We start from the raw sequence: 17,671 nt of genomic DNA on the forward strand, positions 1-17,671 counted from the left end.
ACTAATATATACTGAAAATATATGTGAAATGTCTGAATTTCTATTCCTTTTTTTTATTGAACAGGGATGATAAAATATCTTATTTTTTCCATTGTAATAGATAATTGTTATCTACATTTTGGATATAAGGTAATATAACGATGTAAAAAGATATTTTTACAGTGTCACACCGCGGAACAATATAGGTTGAAAAACACTGATCTTGATAATTTATTAATTGATTGATTAAAATATCCAAAAAATGGATCCTTATTCATTCATGATTGCATGTACAGGCCACAGGTACTAGCTAGGAGTGCACGCGTTAGCCTCTAATCTATTTCGAGCTAGTAGCTAATAAATAATAATTACTAGCATAGAATGTCAAAATAAAATTGGTAGAAACTTCAAAGTGTTTGTACTATGACGTCATAAAACATAGAATAATTTGGTTTTTGTTTACATGGTTATTGAAGAACTTGTAACAACCATTAACAAGTCAATCCAAGTAAACAATATAAATATAATTAAGTGAGTAATTATTGAGGATTTGGTCGGAGATTGGGATTAGTAATCACTAATCTATATATTGTAATATTCCAATAAAGAATGCACCCTCCACGATCTAACACCAATAAGAGACGCCATGTCCCCGCTTCGCCTCCCCTCGGAGGTATAGCATTGGACGATCCTTCATCGAACCAAGGATTTTATCCAGGATGGCTCCCCCCTCCTACCGGCCCAGCAGAGTTGGAAAATCAGTTCATTATGCGATTGCCCAAGGAGCCAGCCGAAGCATTGAGAGAGGCTCTTCGCTCTGGAGCCTCCAATATCAAGGAGCGACTCGCTATTCAGTTGGAGCCCGACAAGACGAGTACCAACACTTCTTATTTGAGAAAGGGATATATCGAGTTTGACGGATGGAGCATGAACACCAAGCTCATGGACCTCCCCACCGTCATTGGCTCATACAAAACCATTGATAAGAAAAACTTTTACAAAACAGCAGACATTTGCCAAATCCTCATTTGCAAAGAAGGAGAACCCAGTGAGGATGAGGAGACGGCAGCTGAAGAGCCCAAGGTTAAACGTCAGGATCCAATCAAAGCAGATCGAAAGTATAGATATCCTCATGGTCTTACAAATCCCATGAAAAACTGTAGAAAAAGAAGGTTTCGAAAAACGCTTAAAAAGAAATTTGTAGAGGCTCCAGAAGTCGAGAAAGAAGTCAAACGCTTATTTCGAGTAGATAACGACGCTGCTTCTGTCAAATGGGAACTTGTGACAGAAGAAGAGTTGAATATGGGTAAAGCTAAAAAGGATATGAAAGAAGAGGCTCCCCTTACAACAGATGAGTCAAAGGTCACTGTTGAGGCTCATGATATCTTTGGTGCTCTCTCGGACTCGGATGATGATAGACCCAATGCGGATGTAGATATTGACTCTGAAGGGGATGATAGTAATACATTTTTTCAAACTGATAGCACTAAAGGAACCTCTCAAAGTGGACCCACTCAGTTTTCAAAGGAAATGTTTCCTCCAAAGAACGAGGAGAAGAAAGAAAAGGGAATTGTGGCTCAGAAGTTGGAGAAACTTCGAATGGAAATCAATCAATTGAGACAACAAAAGATTGACTTGGAGAATAATATTGCTCATTGTGATAATCAAGTCTTACTACAAAGATTTAAAGAGACATTGAATGATTTGAATCGTGAGATTGATCAAAAAGTTGTGGATGAAGAGTCTATGTCCATGATGTTTTCCTAGAATAAATAATATTGTATCATAACTGTAAATGTAATTAAATTGCTTTTTTTTTCTCTCGAAATGTTGGAAAGATGATATTGTCCAAAAGTGTATTCCTTTTCATAAAATATGAAGAAATATTAGGATATTGGTTAATGTTTTGAGAAGTGATTTCCAACCCGTGGAGCTCTTTTTTGAGAGGGGAGTAGCTAATGTTGCCCAAATATTTAAGATTTAAAAAAAAAACACGTTTTTACGACCTTTTTTAGAAAATACATTTCTTGATGGTTTAGAGATTGTGCAATGTACATCCTCCTTGAAATTTATAAATTTGATCAAAAATAATAGCCTTTTTACCTTAAAAATAATTAATTCAAAACAAAATAGAGCAACGTATAATTAACTACTATTTTAGATGAGTAAACAATCTTTCAATAGATTTAATATAATTTCCCCTTAAAATGATTATTTAATTTAGTAATATAGAGATTTGTTGTTCCGCGTATAGCACGCACTTTTTTTTGTCCTTAATCTCAATCTAACAGTACTATAAAGCATATAAGTAAAACTATAGTATATGCTACTCGAAACAAAAGGAATATTCTGTACTATGATCCTTTCCAACATGTTCAAAAAAATATTTAAGATACCACTCTATTTTACATATTTGCTTTAGATTTTCCAAATGTATTTAGCCCCTATAGTACCTATCCTATTATATTACAAAAAACCTTATTGAGAGAGATTCTTGTGTTAATTTCAGTGACAATTAAAATTAACATTGATTCCTTTTAAGCCTCATTTTCTTATAATCTTAGAATGTCAATAAATAAACTTGAAAAATTTGAAACTGTCGCCGAACAATTTTCCATATTACAAATTAAAGAAAGGTTTGATAACTTGTCATTTTTTTCACTTTCAACATCGCGAAAGGTGCAACCCTAAATAAGAGTATTCTACACCAGTGTGGGTTGTTGTTCAACTTTTTTTAATTACAGTTAGTGCAGAAAAGTTATCATGTGGTAAGGAAGTAACCTATACAGTGGTTGTGCAACATAGTGGGAGACCACCTCACTATTTGTGAATTTACAATGATCATATAGCTATGGCGTTCTTATTTTGATTTAAAAAAAGAAAAAAAAGTTAAAGAGGGCCAAATTTTTGTTAATCAAAAATTGAACTATGAGTCTTATTCCATATATGTCATCCTAGAAATGTAATATTAGATTTAATACTTTTAAAAAAAATCAGACTGTTGAAATAAATTTATCAGATCCATTTGAATGTGAAAATTAGAAATCGCCATTATTCATATAAAAAAACGCAGTTCCTATTTTTTTATTTTAGTTATTAGGATTTGGCTCTCAGCCCACGATGTGGCCCAATTTGTGTTGGTTTTGGGGAATTAGTAAAATTTAGATTATTGTTCATTATCTCCGCTAATGAAGTTACGTTTTTTTCTATGTTTGTTAGTCAACAGGAAAAGTTACCGATCGATTTTGATCAAACATTTTACGAAAATTATATGTCACTATTTGATTTTAGGCAGAGGTTTTCTACTCTATAGATTGCCAATTCCATTTTTTTTAAATAAAAAAACTGATTTTGATCTTTCTTTATATTTAAATTGACTTATTTGTATATTTTTTTAATATTACAAAAATCCCTATTGAATATTAAATTAGGGAAAACTACTTTTTATATTATGAAAATTGACTTAACACATAAAAAATGGGATATTTCTTGAATTATTTAAAAAGTTATAATCACTTTGGAACGATGCAGCACAATGGACAACGTTCTGGGAATAAATTATTCTCATGAACTCAATGTGCGTAGGTTCGATACTTGGTCGTTCCTAGAGAAGGAAATATATTTAGTGTATATGGACTTCATAGACCATTAATAGCTCAGATTTTAATACTATAATGCTTACTTTATCAGTGCAACTCTATCTGACCAATTAGAGAAATATTAAAAAAGAAAGTTCGCCAGACTCTTAGCACAGGATGTAAAAATAGGACATGTCTCGGACAATTGAGAATGGTTAGTCACCTAACATAGCAGCAAAAAAAAAAAAAATATTTAATTTAATTACAATAATGGACCCCTCCACTTTCAAAAACGGTACACTCGGAGGCTGCTATAGCAAATGTAGTTATTCTACGATGTCATTTTTAGCTCACACACCTCGGTCCTCCCATCCAAAAAAGGGCAAAAATAATATATTTAATTTTTTATTGAGAATCTTTCGATAATGTTATTATAAATTGGTTAAATGGCAGATGTTGTGCAATTTATCCATTATTTTACTTCTAAAAAATAGGAAAATAATGGATGAATATGATACAGACAATATTCATTTGAGTATCAAAGAGATTCATAGAATAGTTTCCTCCGACCATACTCTCAAAATTGGTAGTGTTCTATACAGAGAGTTGAAGGAAGTTAAACAAATTACCAAATCAGATTCTGTTCGAGCCATTCAACTCATTCATAGCCGCGCCATTGGTGATAAAATATACCAACGAAGAAAGGAGATATGTGAAGATATGCCTATCAATGTAATGGACTGTATTAATTTTGCTAAAGAGGAATTAAATGACTTCGAGAGGGATTGGGCGGAACATTTTCACACGAATAATAATGAGGTCCGTTCTAGACTATTGCCTTGGATAAACAACGGTGTTCCAAGGGAAACCGGAGATAATTGATTACCTCTTTATATATTATAAGTAAAATAATAGCCAATAGGGGATAAATCAATGGAAAAACACTTTTATTATACTATTCGGCGTATAGATTCAATGTTACAGTATGAATTTTAAAACAAAATATAAATTTAGGAAATGGATGTGTATGTTGTTAGAATCGCTCAGAAGATCTTGCAGACACAGAGCGTAGAGTTCCATACACTTTGGAAGGCGGTGATCCCAAAATCAAATTACACAAAGCTCTTTTCGCAATTTGTATATTTTGATAAGATCCAAGTAAATGTATTTTTGAATCTGCTAGTACAATACGTGTTTTTGTTACATTCTCAATCGTATACTTGGTTCGCCCTCCCTTACCAGCAATACGACCAATCGCTCTGGAGAGATGATCTCCTTTGAGCGATTTAACGTCAGTGACCTGAAAAGAATCCAAAAAGAGATCATCCAAACGGAGAAGAGCAAGAGCATCTTCCACTTCAAAGCCGAAAATAAAGGCACGGACAAAGTCCGCCGCCTTTTGCAGATGATTCAAGTCTTTTGTTTCGGCTGAGTTCCGTATTTCCACATTTCGTGTTTTTAGGTTGAATCGGATTTGTAGTTTGAGGATCTCAACGACGGGATTGAAGATCTTGAGCCAGTTCTCTTTGAGTGGGGAGTATCGGTTATTAGGGACAGGGATTTTACGGAGTTCAATTCCATCTGAGAGCTTTTCCCGTTTCACAGGTGGAACGAGGAACTTGGGCAAAGTTGTTTCTTCCCCTTGGACTTCCATGGCCTTATCCTCTTCTGTAAATCAAGTAAATTTATTAAAAATAAGTAATACATTCAGAATTAATAAATCTTACCATTTTCCGTAATTTTTCGTTTCGCTGCCATAATGACTGATAACTCCAACTAGAATCAAGAATCAACTTCCCACGTGGACTCAGTCACTTATTATTGTGAATTGTCAATAACAAATATTAAATAGTTAAAAAGAAGCTTTCCATTAGCTGCTGGACTTCTATAAAGTAAACAAACAAATATCAATGAAATAATTGTAGCTGGTTATATTAGTATGGACTAGCACAAGATAAATAATGCAACCTATTCTGTTTAAAAAAAAATAGTTTTAGAAATTCTTACAACCTATAGGGTTGAAACAGTATAACCGCAGGGATTTAGTTTATGCACTGCAACGTATACGGCTTGGGATTTGAGTCCCGTGTAATCAATCCATTTAGCGTTGAGCTTTGTTATAATTAAGACCATACATACCCAACCGGGGCTCCGTAAAAGATTACATAGAGGATAAATAAAACATTTAATTAAGCATATTTTATATGCTGCAGGATATTAAAAATGCTTTAGGGCTCTGCAGTAATGAAAAGTTTGGGAATTACTAGTTGAAATAATTTGAATGTTGTTAAATTATAAAAATATAACATTTTATCCTTTTAATTTTAACATTACGTGGTTATTTTAATATACCTTTCTTACTTTCCTCTGTTAATTCAGAATATTACATACGTAATATAATATACTTATATTATTTGAAACTCCTAGACATTGCTAATGAGTAAAAAATAATGTACTATTCACTACCCAAAATTTTTTAGACCTATGTTTATGGGTTTTCTAAGAATAATACTTGTACAAATAATAATTATTAATGAATTTGCTCTTGAAAATTAGATATTGTTATATAATCTTTCAATTTTCAATAAGAAACTATTTCACTCATTATAGTAAGCGAGTGTAGTTATCTTCGGAGCCAATAGGCCAAAACTAACACTAGCTAGATGTAGGCCTACTTCATCGATTTTTCAAATCCTGAGTTTGTTTGATTAAATAATGGATCATCTTCTAAAAATCACAAGTGAAGAGGAATAATCAGGGATCTACATGGGGGAGTTGCAATCCCGGATCAATCATTAAAGTTTGTATTTTTAGTAAATTTATGGATAAATCTCAGAATCAGTTCACTAAACCTCTCTTCTTCTTCTATTTCTTCTGTTTTGAAAATTTCATTAAATCTATGTTTAAAAATCTTCATGGCGCCCAAGTTTTTTTTTCATCTCTGTTCTGAGCCTTCCGTCTTTTATCTGGCCTACCCCTCTGAAATAATTCTCGTTGAAGAAGTAGGTAACCTACCAATGCTATGATTTTTTAAAGAGTTTAAATCTAATTTTTATATTTCTATATTATAACAAAAAGTCATGGGAAGGCGAGAAATGGATGGAAAAGCCGCGAACAGTCATGGAATTTGAGGAACATGCAATTGTTTATGCATTAGATCCCACGAAAGACCTAATCTTTTCTTTTCATGAGGATGGATCCCTGTGGTCCACGCAATGTCAGAGCAATTCATCTTCTTGGAGCTGCAAGAAATTAGCTCAACTCCCCGAATTGTTAGGCAAAGGTTCTCTCATACCCCCCACCCCAAAAAAAAAAAAAAAAAAATTAGACTATCCTTTTTCAAAAATATATTTTATACTAGAGGCAATCAAAAAACTGGCTGAGAAAATTTGAAGCCTCTCAGACTATTTTAATTTGAAAAAAAAAAAGGATTTTTGGGTTGAAATTGACAATTTTTAAGCCTCTTGCACCATCTAGAATATGATGCAATGAATCAAAAGTTATACTTTATATATTTTTCAGGATGTTGTATATAAGTAAAGAATATTGTGCACCTTGTTTTTAATAATTATTTAAGGGGTCTAAGATGTGCTCAATCACTTGCTGTTTCCCTGTTTGATCAAAAATTACATAGCAACATTTAACCCTAATTGAAATGATAGTCGCGACATAAATGCTTGAGCACATCTTATATCCCTTAAATTATTAATTCAAAAACATGTGAGTCTGCTCAACATGCTTAACAAAATATATATTTTTTTTATTTTAGAAGTATATGGACTCTATTTAATTAAAGCATTAGAAATGAATAAGGAAGTCATGGATGGATTAGAAATTGAAAGTCCTTCTGGAACCTCATTGTTTATTTTCATCGCCAGCAATGATGACCCTATTTACACTTGTATGTCCTATTGCAATGATAATAAAGTCTCCAATCCCTTTCATCTACCTAATCACTATAAAAATCCTTACTTAGAGTATTACTTGTACCCTAGATCCAATAATAATCTCTTAGATCTACTCAAATTTCATAAGAAAGAAAGGATTAAAGATGATATTATAACGTACAAGGAGATTGTAGACATTCAAACGTTTCCAAAGGCATTTTACATCCTTGATAAAAATGGTTGTCTTTTCGAATATAACAAAGAGTACAATGTAACAAAAATACAAACGGATGTTGCAGGGTTTTGTTTGCGACGAGCCCTTGGCTCTTGTATTAAAAAAAAGTGGAGCTATCTACACCTGGAAGCTGCCATTTCAACCTGAATCACACAATGATAACGAAGAAAGTGAAGATGTTCACAATCTCTCTAGGCCAGCTCTTCTAAGAAAAACCCTTGAGGCATCTAAGTCTCTTGGTAAAATAAACAAAATCCTCAGCCAAAATTCAGTTCTCTTATCGCAGTACGAACTTCTGCCGCAGATAGATTCATCCAAGATCCAAGTAAATATCTCCGTCACAAAAGACAGTATTATTAAGTTTGACATATTAAACTTATTAGATAGTGATTTAAATGGAGAGTTCTGGTTCTTAAAAGTTCTTTTCACTTCACACTTCTCATCCGAACAGTTTTATCAAGTATTCCGGCTACCACAACGTTTACCGAGAGTTGAGCCATGGAAGGTGCACTCAGAGATACCAGAGATAAATAAACATCCCAAATACATTCCTTTGAGTATACACTTGTTTCTAGTATTTACTGCTCCTGAAAAAATTCGAATCACAAGTCAACCATTATCTCAATTTCGCTTGACAGCATTTGACTTCCTTCAAGTAATGCAAGAATCTAAAATCCCTATTCAAAAACATAAAACCTCACTCCCCATAACTTCAACACGCGAATCCATTGGAGAATATCTTCATAAACTTAATTCCACACGACACGTTGCGAAATCTCTTCTTCAAAAGTCAAATGTTCCCTTTGGATCTTTTACAGAGAAACTAGTTACGTCCCTTCCGAAGGAGTTACTTCAATTAAATACTAATTTATCTGATCTCTCTGAGTATTCAGAATTAAGGCTTTTTAACCATGAAAATGTTTGTTACCTTCAGATGATCAGTACGGATGAGAGCCAATCCGTACAACTGATATTCAAGAACATGGGGGAGTCTATGCATGGTGCTCTAAAGAGAAGTCTAGTATTTCTCAACAAGGAATTGATTCGAGAGGGGTATTATAAGGAAATTAGTAGGGAAGTCATTCAAAATCTAAGAACTGCTCGAAAAAAAGTTGATGCGTTATATGATACGAATGATATTGAGAAGCATAGAGAGGCTTATTTATTTCTTCGCTCAAAGGTATCTGCATATCTTTTGTAATGGTAAAAAAATATTTCTTTCCCTCTGTGATATTTGAAGCCTTTCTTATATATCAATGGAATAATATAATACTTATATATAACATAATTTCATTGATCTTTAAAAAGTTTTCACCAATAAGAATACACTATTTATATTTACATAGAGTTTCTATAAAATGCAGTATCTTAGCATAATATCCATATTTTTTTTCCAATCCTTTTTATTCTCGTTCTTCTCGAAGAAGTTAATTATTTTTCTATAAATTTTGTACTTATTCCTGCAGAGTTAATTATGATACAAATTAATCATTACTGAAAAATATATATTTATATATCTAACTACGAAGTTTTATGGTCGTCTGAATCACTTCTGAACTGTTTTAAGAGAATATACCGAGTGGTCCATTAAAATCTGACCACTTTGAATTTTAAACTTAAACAAGATATAATTAGTTAATTAACAATGGAATTTAAACCAAATTAATACTATAAATAGATGTGTGTATGAACTCTCTTAATCATTAAGAGAGCTCAGACACACAGGGCAACCAACTGCGGATGTAGTATTCTGTCATGGCGTCCCAGTGATGGCTGACAATAGGTTTGAGGGCCTCGGCGTTTGAATGACGGACACTGCAGGCCTTCTCTCGACATGCACCCAAAAGGTGTAGTCAAGGGGTTGGCATCATGGCTGTAGGGGTTCAAAGTGTCAAAAGACTAATTCAAAAGTGACCTCACTATCCTCACAAGGCTCTCTCTACCAACTTTTTTTATTACTCTCTGGTGGACTTGAGGGGATTGACCTGTTTGACAGAGCCCTTCTTCCTCTACAAAGTTTCAGACTTGCTGACAGCATAGAAGATGGTCCTGGATACACCCAACTGCTTTGAGTACTCGAATGGAAATTCGTCGTTTACGTTCAAGTGTTATTTTCTCGAATTGTTCGTAAGCTACAGAGCTCAGTTTTTTTTGTTGTTTTGTAACTAATTATTTATGCTTGAATATATCGAATTATGAATTAATTTCAATCAATTAACCTTAATTAATTATTACATTAGTAAGTGTTCAGATTTCAATGGACCACCCAGTATAACATGAATTAAAAATAATAAATTCTAACTAGAATGGGCACTCGGCGAAGCACAAAACCTTTGCCCAAAATCAAATTGAGTTATGTATCTCTATTTGTTCCAAAGTTATGGTTGATTATGCTTTTTGAAGTATTATATTTGCATGACCTTTGACATTGATCTCTCAAAATTTAATAGCTTCTTCGTGTGACCATATATAATCTACGTAACAAGTCTGATAAAAATCGATCTGTCACTTTTGCCCAAATCCTGGTGACTAACAATCAAACAAGGGGGGAAAAAAATCTTCGTTCAACTTCAGTTTGATACTTGGAGACATAAGTGTAATAGCAGTGGTAGGGGGATCAACAAGGTCTATGCGCCCCCCAGAAAAGGAATTTGATAGGGTATTAAAAGGAAAAGGGGACACCCAATTCGAGAAAAAGTAGTGTCAGAAATATATATATATATATATAAAAGGTATCCATTCGAAATGTCTTTTAAAATGTCATGCAAAAAATAAAAAGGATTGTTCTTTTCTAAAAAAGTAAATAACTATTATTTCTTTAAAAAATGTCATACATTGCATACCATTTATTAAAAAAGGACGTTTGAAAAAATATATCTTCTTAAATTTATTTAAGAAAAAAAAAAATTATGTGGGACCCAAGTACAAACAAGATCCAAAGTTTCCCGTAACAAAAAGCTATTTTTTATTAAAAAATAGACTATTGAAAGTCTGTAGAGTGGGGCGTTTTGGGAAACTTGGCGAATTTTTTTAAAATTTTAATTTCAAAGATATACAGCTGTTCACAAAATTTTAAATTTTTTGAAAAAGAAATTGAAAAATTAAATTTGAAATATAAAAAATGAAAAAAAAAATTCCAATTTTAAATTTTTTGTAGAAAAATTTCAAAAATCCAAAGTTATTCACAGAATTTTGTATATTTTTTTTGAATTAAATTTTCTAGTAAAAAGCAAGGTTCCTTAATCGGGGAGGCCACAGCCCCTCCAGCCCACTCCCTGGTCAAAGGATTAATCAGAATAATTTGTTCATAGAAGTTGAAGATAATTATTTGTCCATGAATAAAATTTTTGTATCTAATCTAGAAAAGTCATTCTGGCTTCTTGAAGGGTCACATATTAAATATAAAAGGATTTACTGGCCATCAAAAATATACAAAGACCACCATTATAATAAAAAAATAGAGTTTGAGAACCACTGCTGTAGTAGTATTTAAAGAAGAATATTAATTAATAAATTAGAGTATTAAATATAAATTAATAATTATAATATTAGTAGGGGAAAGGCAGTGTCGAAGTTGAGGTGAGAGAGCAAGAGAGCGAGTCAAGAGCGAGAGGGGGAAAGGAATTGAGGCAGCTAAATGAAGAGATAGAGGCAGAGACAAAGAGAAAGAAACGTTTCAAACATTTAAATATATAATAATATATTTTTCATTTTGAGAGAAGAATTGGAAGGAATGTCCATATATAGTTATTGAATCCAAGATTCTTCGCACACTGTTGTGAATCCGACCAAAGTATGTTGGAGGAGACAACTCCTCAATCATCAGCGATGAGCTCTTCGACGGCTAAACGTGGCGAGTTTAAGCCCCGGGAAGAAGATTGGACTTGTCCAGACTCTGAGTAAGTATTCCTTTTCGTATTCTATTGAATTTAAGAATATTTCTTTTGAATGATTGTGCCTTATTGCTCATGAAGTTGCGGCAATGTGAACTTTGCCCGCCGATCCAATTGCAATCGCTGCAACGCGGAGCGTCCAGTCTCATCCAATAATTTATCATCTAATGGTGGGATCGAAATAGGGAAAAATGCAGCTGAGAAGTCGAAAGGTCTCTTTTCCGCCGAGGATTGGCAATGCTCCAAATGTGGAAACGTGAACTGGGCCCGACGAAGCACTTGCAACATGTGCAATGGACCCAAATTCGGACAAATAGAGGAGCGAACCGGGGTTGGTGGGGGTTTCAATGAGCGTGAAAACGTGGAATATAAGTCGTATGACTCGGATTCCGATGAGTATGATGACTTTGGCAGGAAGAAAAAGAAATTTCGTGGCATGACCATCAAGTCCAAAGAGTCATCAGGCACCATTACTAATCCTCTCATGAATGACGAAGAAGAATCGGATGAGGGTTCGAGTGAGGATCTTGGGAAATATGATCTATGGGGGGATGAACCCTCATCTAAAAAAGATGATAGTCCTTCAAGAGAGAGATCCCAGTCTTCTTCTCCTTCGAGGTCTCGATCACGCTCGAGAGGACGAAGCAAAAAGCAAAAAAGGAGGAGATCATCTTCATCGTAATTATTGCACTTATTCAATATCTAAAAGGCTTTCAGAATACAGTTATAATTAATTACTCTGTATTTCAAAGTAATTGATTTCAAATTTTTCTTCTGCATAAATATTCTCAAAATGTATGGAATAGCAATTAATTAAGTTTCATTATCCTTTGAAGAAAAGAAAAAATAATAATGCTCAAAGTCCTTTGGAAGTTATATAATAATATAATTACTCCAATTACCGTTATCCAATGACATGTTGATAATATTTTTTCATTACAGGTCGTATTCTGATAGAAGGAAACGGAGTCGTAGTCGAAGTGCTAGCTATAGTAGAAGCAGAAGCCGAAGTCCCTCATCTGGGCGTTCAAGGTTTGTCATCAATTAGTATAAACTATAGTGTTGGATTCGGGTATTATTCAATTTTATAAATATAAGTCGACAATTTTTATTGAAAATTCATCGAATTCGGCCAAAAGACTTTTTTTTCTTCTTTTTTTTTGAGTAATTCCACTCTGGTTGAATTCGAATTATAATAAAAACATTCGATTAACGAATAGTCAAATTTCTATCTAGTTTCACTCAAAAGGACAGAAAAAATCTACAGACTATTCCTTTCCTGTTAAAGGAAGAGTTCTTGTATTAAGCCTGAAGATATCATTGGGTCCAATGGACCCATTTAAAGCTAATACGTATTTTACAAAACTATCATAGAATCATAAGTATCAAATGAAAACATAACACAAAAAAATCCTATTTTTTTTGGTTTACATACTTTATAAAATATATTAACGACCCTTGGAGTTTCATGCCCATATTTCGGTGAGTTATAGCTACCGTATTCAAATTTCTGGGATAAATTAACATACCTAAGAATGTTGACTATGGGTTAAAACCTTAATTTGATTTGTGATACTTAATTTGACTCCGATATGACCTTTTAAATACATAAAATCTATTAGTTTATCATTCTTTCATTATGACGAGAAGCTTTTGCTTCTTTAATTAGCAATTTACGGCGCTCCCAAAGGATGAATAAGAATGATCATTGTTGACAAAAATTGAAAATAGTAATTCTTCGAAGGATACAAATATAATCCAGACTCTATTTTAAGAAAAGTCACTTTTGGTTGATTTTGTGTTGACGTCCACATATGTGGAAAATCTGAAACTTAAGTTATAGGTCGATTTTTGGTGGAGCAAGGGGCAAAGAAGAACTATGCCTTATTGTCCTTTGGACCTTTCCTTATTGCCTCTATCATTGTTTGTGGATTTTGTGGAGTATGATTTTATCGTTCAAATTTGCCTCCTTGCGCGATATTCCACTAAAAATCTACCTAAAGACTCAACGACAAACGATATCAACAATTGGGAAGGTTCTATAATTCAATGACGCATAGTTCTATTTTCCCAGTTGCTCCACCAAAAATCGATCTTATATATCCTAAACAGATATATGCATTGCACTAATTTTCGCTAATTCGTGGACTAAGAAAATATTAGAGGATTAGTAATTAGCGGAATTCCAAAATTGTATGAATGCTAGTCTCGTCATTGCTACATAAAGATCTACTGGTTTTTAAAGATTTGATATTTGAACCTACAGTTTCAGTTATGCTTTGAGTTTGTTCTTAATGGACTCACCAAAATCCACTTAGATTTATAAACCCATTGCCTTTGTCATGTCACCCTGTTAGCGCCACTTCCAGGAAGTCAAGTGAGGAAGAGGTCTCAAGGACTATAAATACAAATTATATTGAAGACCTAAAAAAAAAAAAAATCAATTTGATAGGGGTTGGAGGTGGCTGGCCATTTAAGAGGTTTCTTTTCGAATAGTATTTAGCTGTCACTGGAGGGATGGGAGGATGTTAGCTGCATAAGAGAATTTAGTTCCAGAACAAAAAAACATCTCTGTTCCCCCTGAATATCCATAATTACTCCCTTGTTGGGAACCTCTGAATAGATGGGTTCCATGGTAATCGCGGGTCATTTGCATTCAAATAATTTAATTAGTGGATTAACGTTAGCGAACCCATCCAAAATTAGTAGGATTAGCGATAGTGGATCGGCCAAGATAATAAGAGGGTGTCCTAACACAAACACTTCGAATTGACGCAGAACTAAAACAAACTTGGGACCACCGAACTCGTAAATTTTGACTCAAATCCAACACTATTACAGTCAAACCTGGTCTATCGGCCACCGTACTAACCGGGACTATCCAGTTTTCAAATTATTTTGACAAATTTGTAAACTTGGTATAAGAGATCACGAGTACCAAGTCATGTCTTTTTCAGTTTTCCTTTCATGACTGCTTAATAGAGGTTTGACTGTATATTCATTGAAATTTCATTTGATTAAATATTTATACAATTCTAAATGATTATGTTTTTTAGTTCTGAGGACTCGAGGGACAGACGCCATCATCGAAGAAGCTCCCGTAGAAGGTATTCAACTTCTTCGTCCTCTTACTATAGCAGATCAAGTTCAAGATCAAGCTCCAGGTAGATTCCTCCTCGCTGATCCTTTTTTTTTATGGTTTTTTTTTCATTCATCCGTTCACCTCGCTTTTCGAGGATTCCTAATAATAATGAATTATATTCTTGTTTTTTTTTTTTTTGTAAATAAGTTTCAAAGTAAGCTCCATTTGAAGTGATCAGTTCGTAGATATATTTTGACTCTACCTCTTTTATTACAACTTATTTATATTGATTTTTTTGTCCGTACATTAAAGGATCGGGTTTTTAACAAACCTATAACGCCACCATAAATACTAGTGTTGAGACTCTGTTAGAGACCGAATTATTTCTTTGTTTCGGTCTTACATATTTTTTTTTCTGGAACAATCTATCTTAGCTCCTAGAAAAAGTACCAAAATCACTTTTTTTTTTCAAAAAATGACAAATCATATTTTAGAGATGCTTTTATATGGAGAAAATCATTCATTTTATTATAAACATGAGCAGGAAGTAGTCAGTTACTTACTTTGAATAATAAAAAAATCTCAATTTCTAACCAAAAACTCAAAATCTGACGGATTTTCAATTGAAACAAAGTTACATTTTTGTTCTAACAAATAAGAGTAATAATGGTAAAAATTATGAGCACACATTAACCTTGAGACATTTTCTACACCAAGACAAGAATGCAGAGAACAAGTGATAATATTTATATTGTAAACAGCTTTGAAATAATTGGCATAGCTATTTACGAATTAAATACTCTCGCTCGAATTTTTGAAACATTTGTTGGAGTAAAAGATGTCTTTGTCATTGGCCAGGCATTGAATTCTAGATATGAGTTCAATGAAGAAGGCTGGGACTATTTTTCTGTTCATGATAGAAAAATGATTGTTCAATATTTAATTTGTACAAAAATTGAACATGTGAACCCTTTTCCCCCCAATTGGTTTTAGCTGTGAATTAAAATATTTCGTTAAAGAACAATAAAATTGGAGCAAAGAAATGAACGCCTTTCAAATATTTCAAGCGTTCAAAAATGAAGGACTCTCAATATTCAAGCCTGACATTAGCCTCATGGGCGTTATAGGATTGTTAATTCACTTTTATTAATTGCAAAAAAAGGATGGATGTTTTGTTTTGTCCGATAATAGACTGACTGTTGCAGAGTGTCGCACTTTATTTTTTTTTACTTTAAAAAAAAATCTATCATAGAAAGTTCCTTTAGCAAATCATCGTGACCCCATTTTAGAAGACATTTTGTCATAATTTAATTAGTAAAAAATGCTTGATTTTGAATTCCAGGAGGTAAGGTAACATTTGACCTGTTAAGGTAAGACATACTTATATTTACATATACTTCAAATGATCATCTCTGTATATATATATAAAAAAATGGAGGTCTCCTAACACCACCAATTGAGTAAATCATTTTGCCATTTTTATTACAACGGATATTGATCTCCTCTTATCTTTCATTTTTCCAGATCTAGACATCGACGGCGGAGTAGAAGGAGCAGGAGATCACATAGTAGTAGAGGACGAAGACATCGGCGTAGTAGGTCATCTAGAAGAGGGTCTTCATCATCTAGATCTTCTCGATCCTCAAGCCGTTCAAGATCAAGGTCCAGAGGAAGAAGGTCCAGGTTTGAATATTAATTAAAACTTCACAACATAAATACATGTATTTTTATTTGTACGATACTCTTTAATTAACTAATTATTCTCTTTCTTTTCAGCCGTCCCTAAAAAATATCCTTTTATTGTTTTTTTTAATAAAAAAAAAGGTTGTGAAAGTGATAAACTATTGCATCTTCCGAAATGATTATAATTATGTTAATATTATGAAATATGGTTTTTTTAACGTCCTTTACTACACATTTGAAATAAATAGTAAATTAATTTATCACGCCCCTACCTTTATTTTAATCTTTTTCTACTTTTACGAAGAAATGGGGAAGAAAAGGCTCAAAATCAGTTGGTATGTTATAGTAAGTCATATTTTCACGATTATGAAATTACGAAAATACAATAATTCTTCGGAATAGAGCGTTTTCACGTGACGTCAGCATTGTTAATGTTTGCCATTTTGGGGGCCTAAACAACCAAGCTTTGTAAAAACGAAAACTCTTTTTTCATTAATACTTAGGAGGCTTGCCCGGCGTTGCCCGGGATATGAATAAATTAAGAGTTATTCTCGCTGCGTGCTGGTGTAGGAATGTTCCTTAGCACCCTTACAAGGAGATAAAGTAGGTTTGCCGGGCGTTGCCTGGGATATTAAGAAATTAAAGTTGATTCTGAACACATGTGCTTTTTAAAAAAGGAGATTATAAGATTTAGAGAAGAAAAAATATTCTAGTTGAACATACATTCGCTCAATAATCTTTCATATTAAAAATTGTCAAAAATTGTCTTATTTTCTCTTCTTTTTTTTCTTCTTTAAATCTTATAATCTCATTTTTTCTTTAAAGTGTGCAAATTGAAAAATTATTTTCAAAATTTTACGGTCTCTTATTTTTTTGTTTAATACAAAATAGTCATTTGTTGGTCAAAAAATTATTTTTTAGAAAAATACTATTTTAAGCCCGCCATGGCCTTGAAGCCTAAAAAAATTGTTATCAGAACCATCTCTTGAGCCTTAAAAACCTACATGAAAAATTTCAGGAAAATCCATCCATTATTTTGGGCCGTGATTCCAGAACTCTCACACACAGACATTCGCATTCAATTTATAGATTAAGTAAAATATTGAATTATTGGATGTCAAAATGGACGAACAAATAAAAGAACATAAACCTTACTTCTCATCAAATAATTATCTCTTTATTATATAGTTTAATGCATATATCTGACCCTAGAATGTATTAAAGCTATGTTATTACATCTTATTTCCATATTGTAGATAAAGATAATTATTTCTTTAGAAATAAAAAAATATTTTTCTTATAATTATCATACTTTTCTCGTCTCTAATCGATCA

The 17,671-nt window shown here is 33.0% G+C and overlaps 4 protein-coding genes across 14 annotated transcripts; 3 read left to right on the forward strand and 1 right to left on the reverse strand.

Moving 5' to 3' along the window:
* Positions 1–2,575, forward strand: Taf7 (TATA-box binding protein associated factor 7). The gene has a single exon (XM_040709790.2). The coding sequence runs from the start codon at positions 589–591 to the stop codon at positions 1,744–1,746; it is 1,158 nt and encodes a 385-aa protein (XP_040565724.1). The 5' UTR covers positions 1–588; the 3' UTR covers positions 1,747–2,575.
* Positions 2,576–4,487: 1,912 nt separating this feature from the next.
* On the reverse strand, positions 4,488–5,451 carry l(1)G0004 (lethal (1) G0004). The gene is made up of 2 exons (XM_040709789.2): positions 5,285–5,451; positions 4,488–5,225 (listed from the first exon to the last, which is right to left on the reverse strand). Exons 1-2 carry the CDS (start codon positions 5,313–5,315, stop codon positions 4,591–4,593), a joined length of 666 nt encoding a protein of 221 aa, XP_040565723.1. The 5' UTR covers positions 5,316–5,451; the 3' UTR covers positions 4,488–4,590.
* Positions 5,452–6,401: 950 nt separating this feature from the next.
* LOC121115680 (uncharacterized) lies at positions 6,402–9,203 on the forward strand. Of its 4 annotated transcripts, XR_005863643.2 has the most exons (4): positions 6,402–6,559; positions 6,636–6,840; positions 7,327–8,004; positions 8,063–9,203. XR_005863643.2 is itself a non-coding variant. In XM_040709786.2 (3 exons), the coding sequence occupies exons 1-3, from the start codon at positions 6,473–6,475 to the stop codon at positions 7,824–7,826; spliced, it is 792 nt and encodes a 263-aa protein (XP_040565720.1). In that variant the 5' UTR covers positions 6,402–6,472; the 3' UTR covers positions 7,827–9,203. The 4 variants fall into 4 exon arrangements, 3 of the variants coding, with proteins under 3 accessions (XP_040565720.1, XP_071743814.1, XP_040565722.1); XM_040709786.2 differs by having other exon boundaries at positions 7,327–9,203; XM_071887713.1 differs by having other exon boundaries at positions 6,421–6,559; positions 6,636–7,093; positions 7,327–9,203.
* Positions 9,204–11,229: 2,026 nt separating this feature from the next.
* On the forward strand, positions 11,230–16,595 carry LOC121115678 (uncharacterized). 8 transcript variants are annotated; one of them, XR_011779710.1, is made up of 7 exons: positions 11,315–11,578; positions 11,654–12,250; positions 12,515–12,604; positions 14,629–14,736; positions 15,997–16,024; positions 16,179–16,375; positions 16,431–16,595. XR_011779710.1 is itself a non-coding variant. In XM_040709782.2 (6 exons), the coding sequence occupies exons 1-6, from the start codon at positions 11,475–11,477 to the stop codon at positions 16,438–16,440; spliced, it is 1,068 nt and encodes a 355-aa protein (XP_040565716.1). In that variant the 5' UTR covers positions 11,230–11,474; the 3' UTR covers positions 16,441–16,595. The 8 variants fall into 8 exon arrangements, 6 of the variants coding, with proteins under 6 accessions (XP_040565716.1, XP_040565718.1, XP_071743815.1 ...); XR_011779709.1 differs by having other exon boundaries at positions 16,179–16,337; XM_040709782.2 differs by lacking the exon at positions 15,997–16,024 and having other exon boundaries at positions 11,230–11,578; positions 16,179–16,337.
* The last annotated feature ends 1,076 nt before the right edge of the window (positions 16,596–17,671 follow it).

The sequence above is a fragment of the Lepeophtheirus salmonis genome, chromosome 4 (assembly GCF_016086655.4).
Source record: "Lepeophtheirus salmonis chromosome 4, UVic_Lsal_1.4, whole genome shotgun sequence".
NCBI lineage: Eukaryota > Metazoa > Arthropoda > Copepoda > Siphonostomatoida > Caligidae > Lepeophtheirus > Lepeophtheirus salmonis.

Coding starts and splice junctions, on each gene's coding strand:
- Taf7 (XM_040709790.2), top strand. CDS start 589: ATGCACCCTCCACGATCTAACACCAATAAGAGACGCCATGTCCCCGCT.
- LOC121115680 (XM_071887713.1), top strand. CDS start 7,735: ATGTTGCAGGGTTTTGTTTGCGACGAGCCCTTGGCTCTTGTATTAAAA.
- LOC121115678 (XM_071887714.1), top strand. CDS start 11,475: ATGTTGGAGGAGACAACTCCTCAATCATCAGCGATGAGCTCTTCGACG. Junction 12,251..12,514: donor AGGAGGAGATCATCTTCATC/GTAATTATTGCA, acceptor TTTTCATTACAG/GTCGTATTCTGATAGAAGGA. Junction 14,737..16,178: donor AGTTCAAGATCAAGCTCCAG/GTAGATTCCTCC, acceptor TCATTTTTCCAG/ATCTAGACATCGACGGCGGA.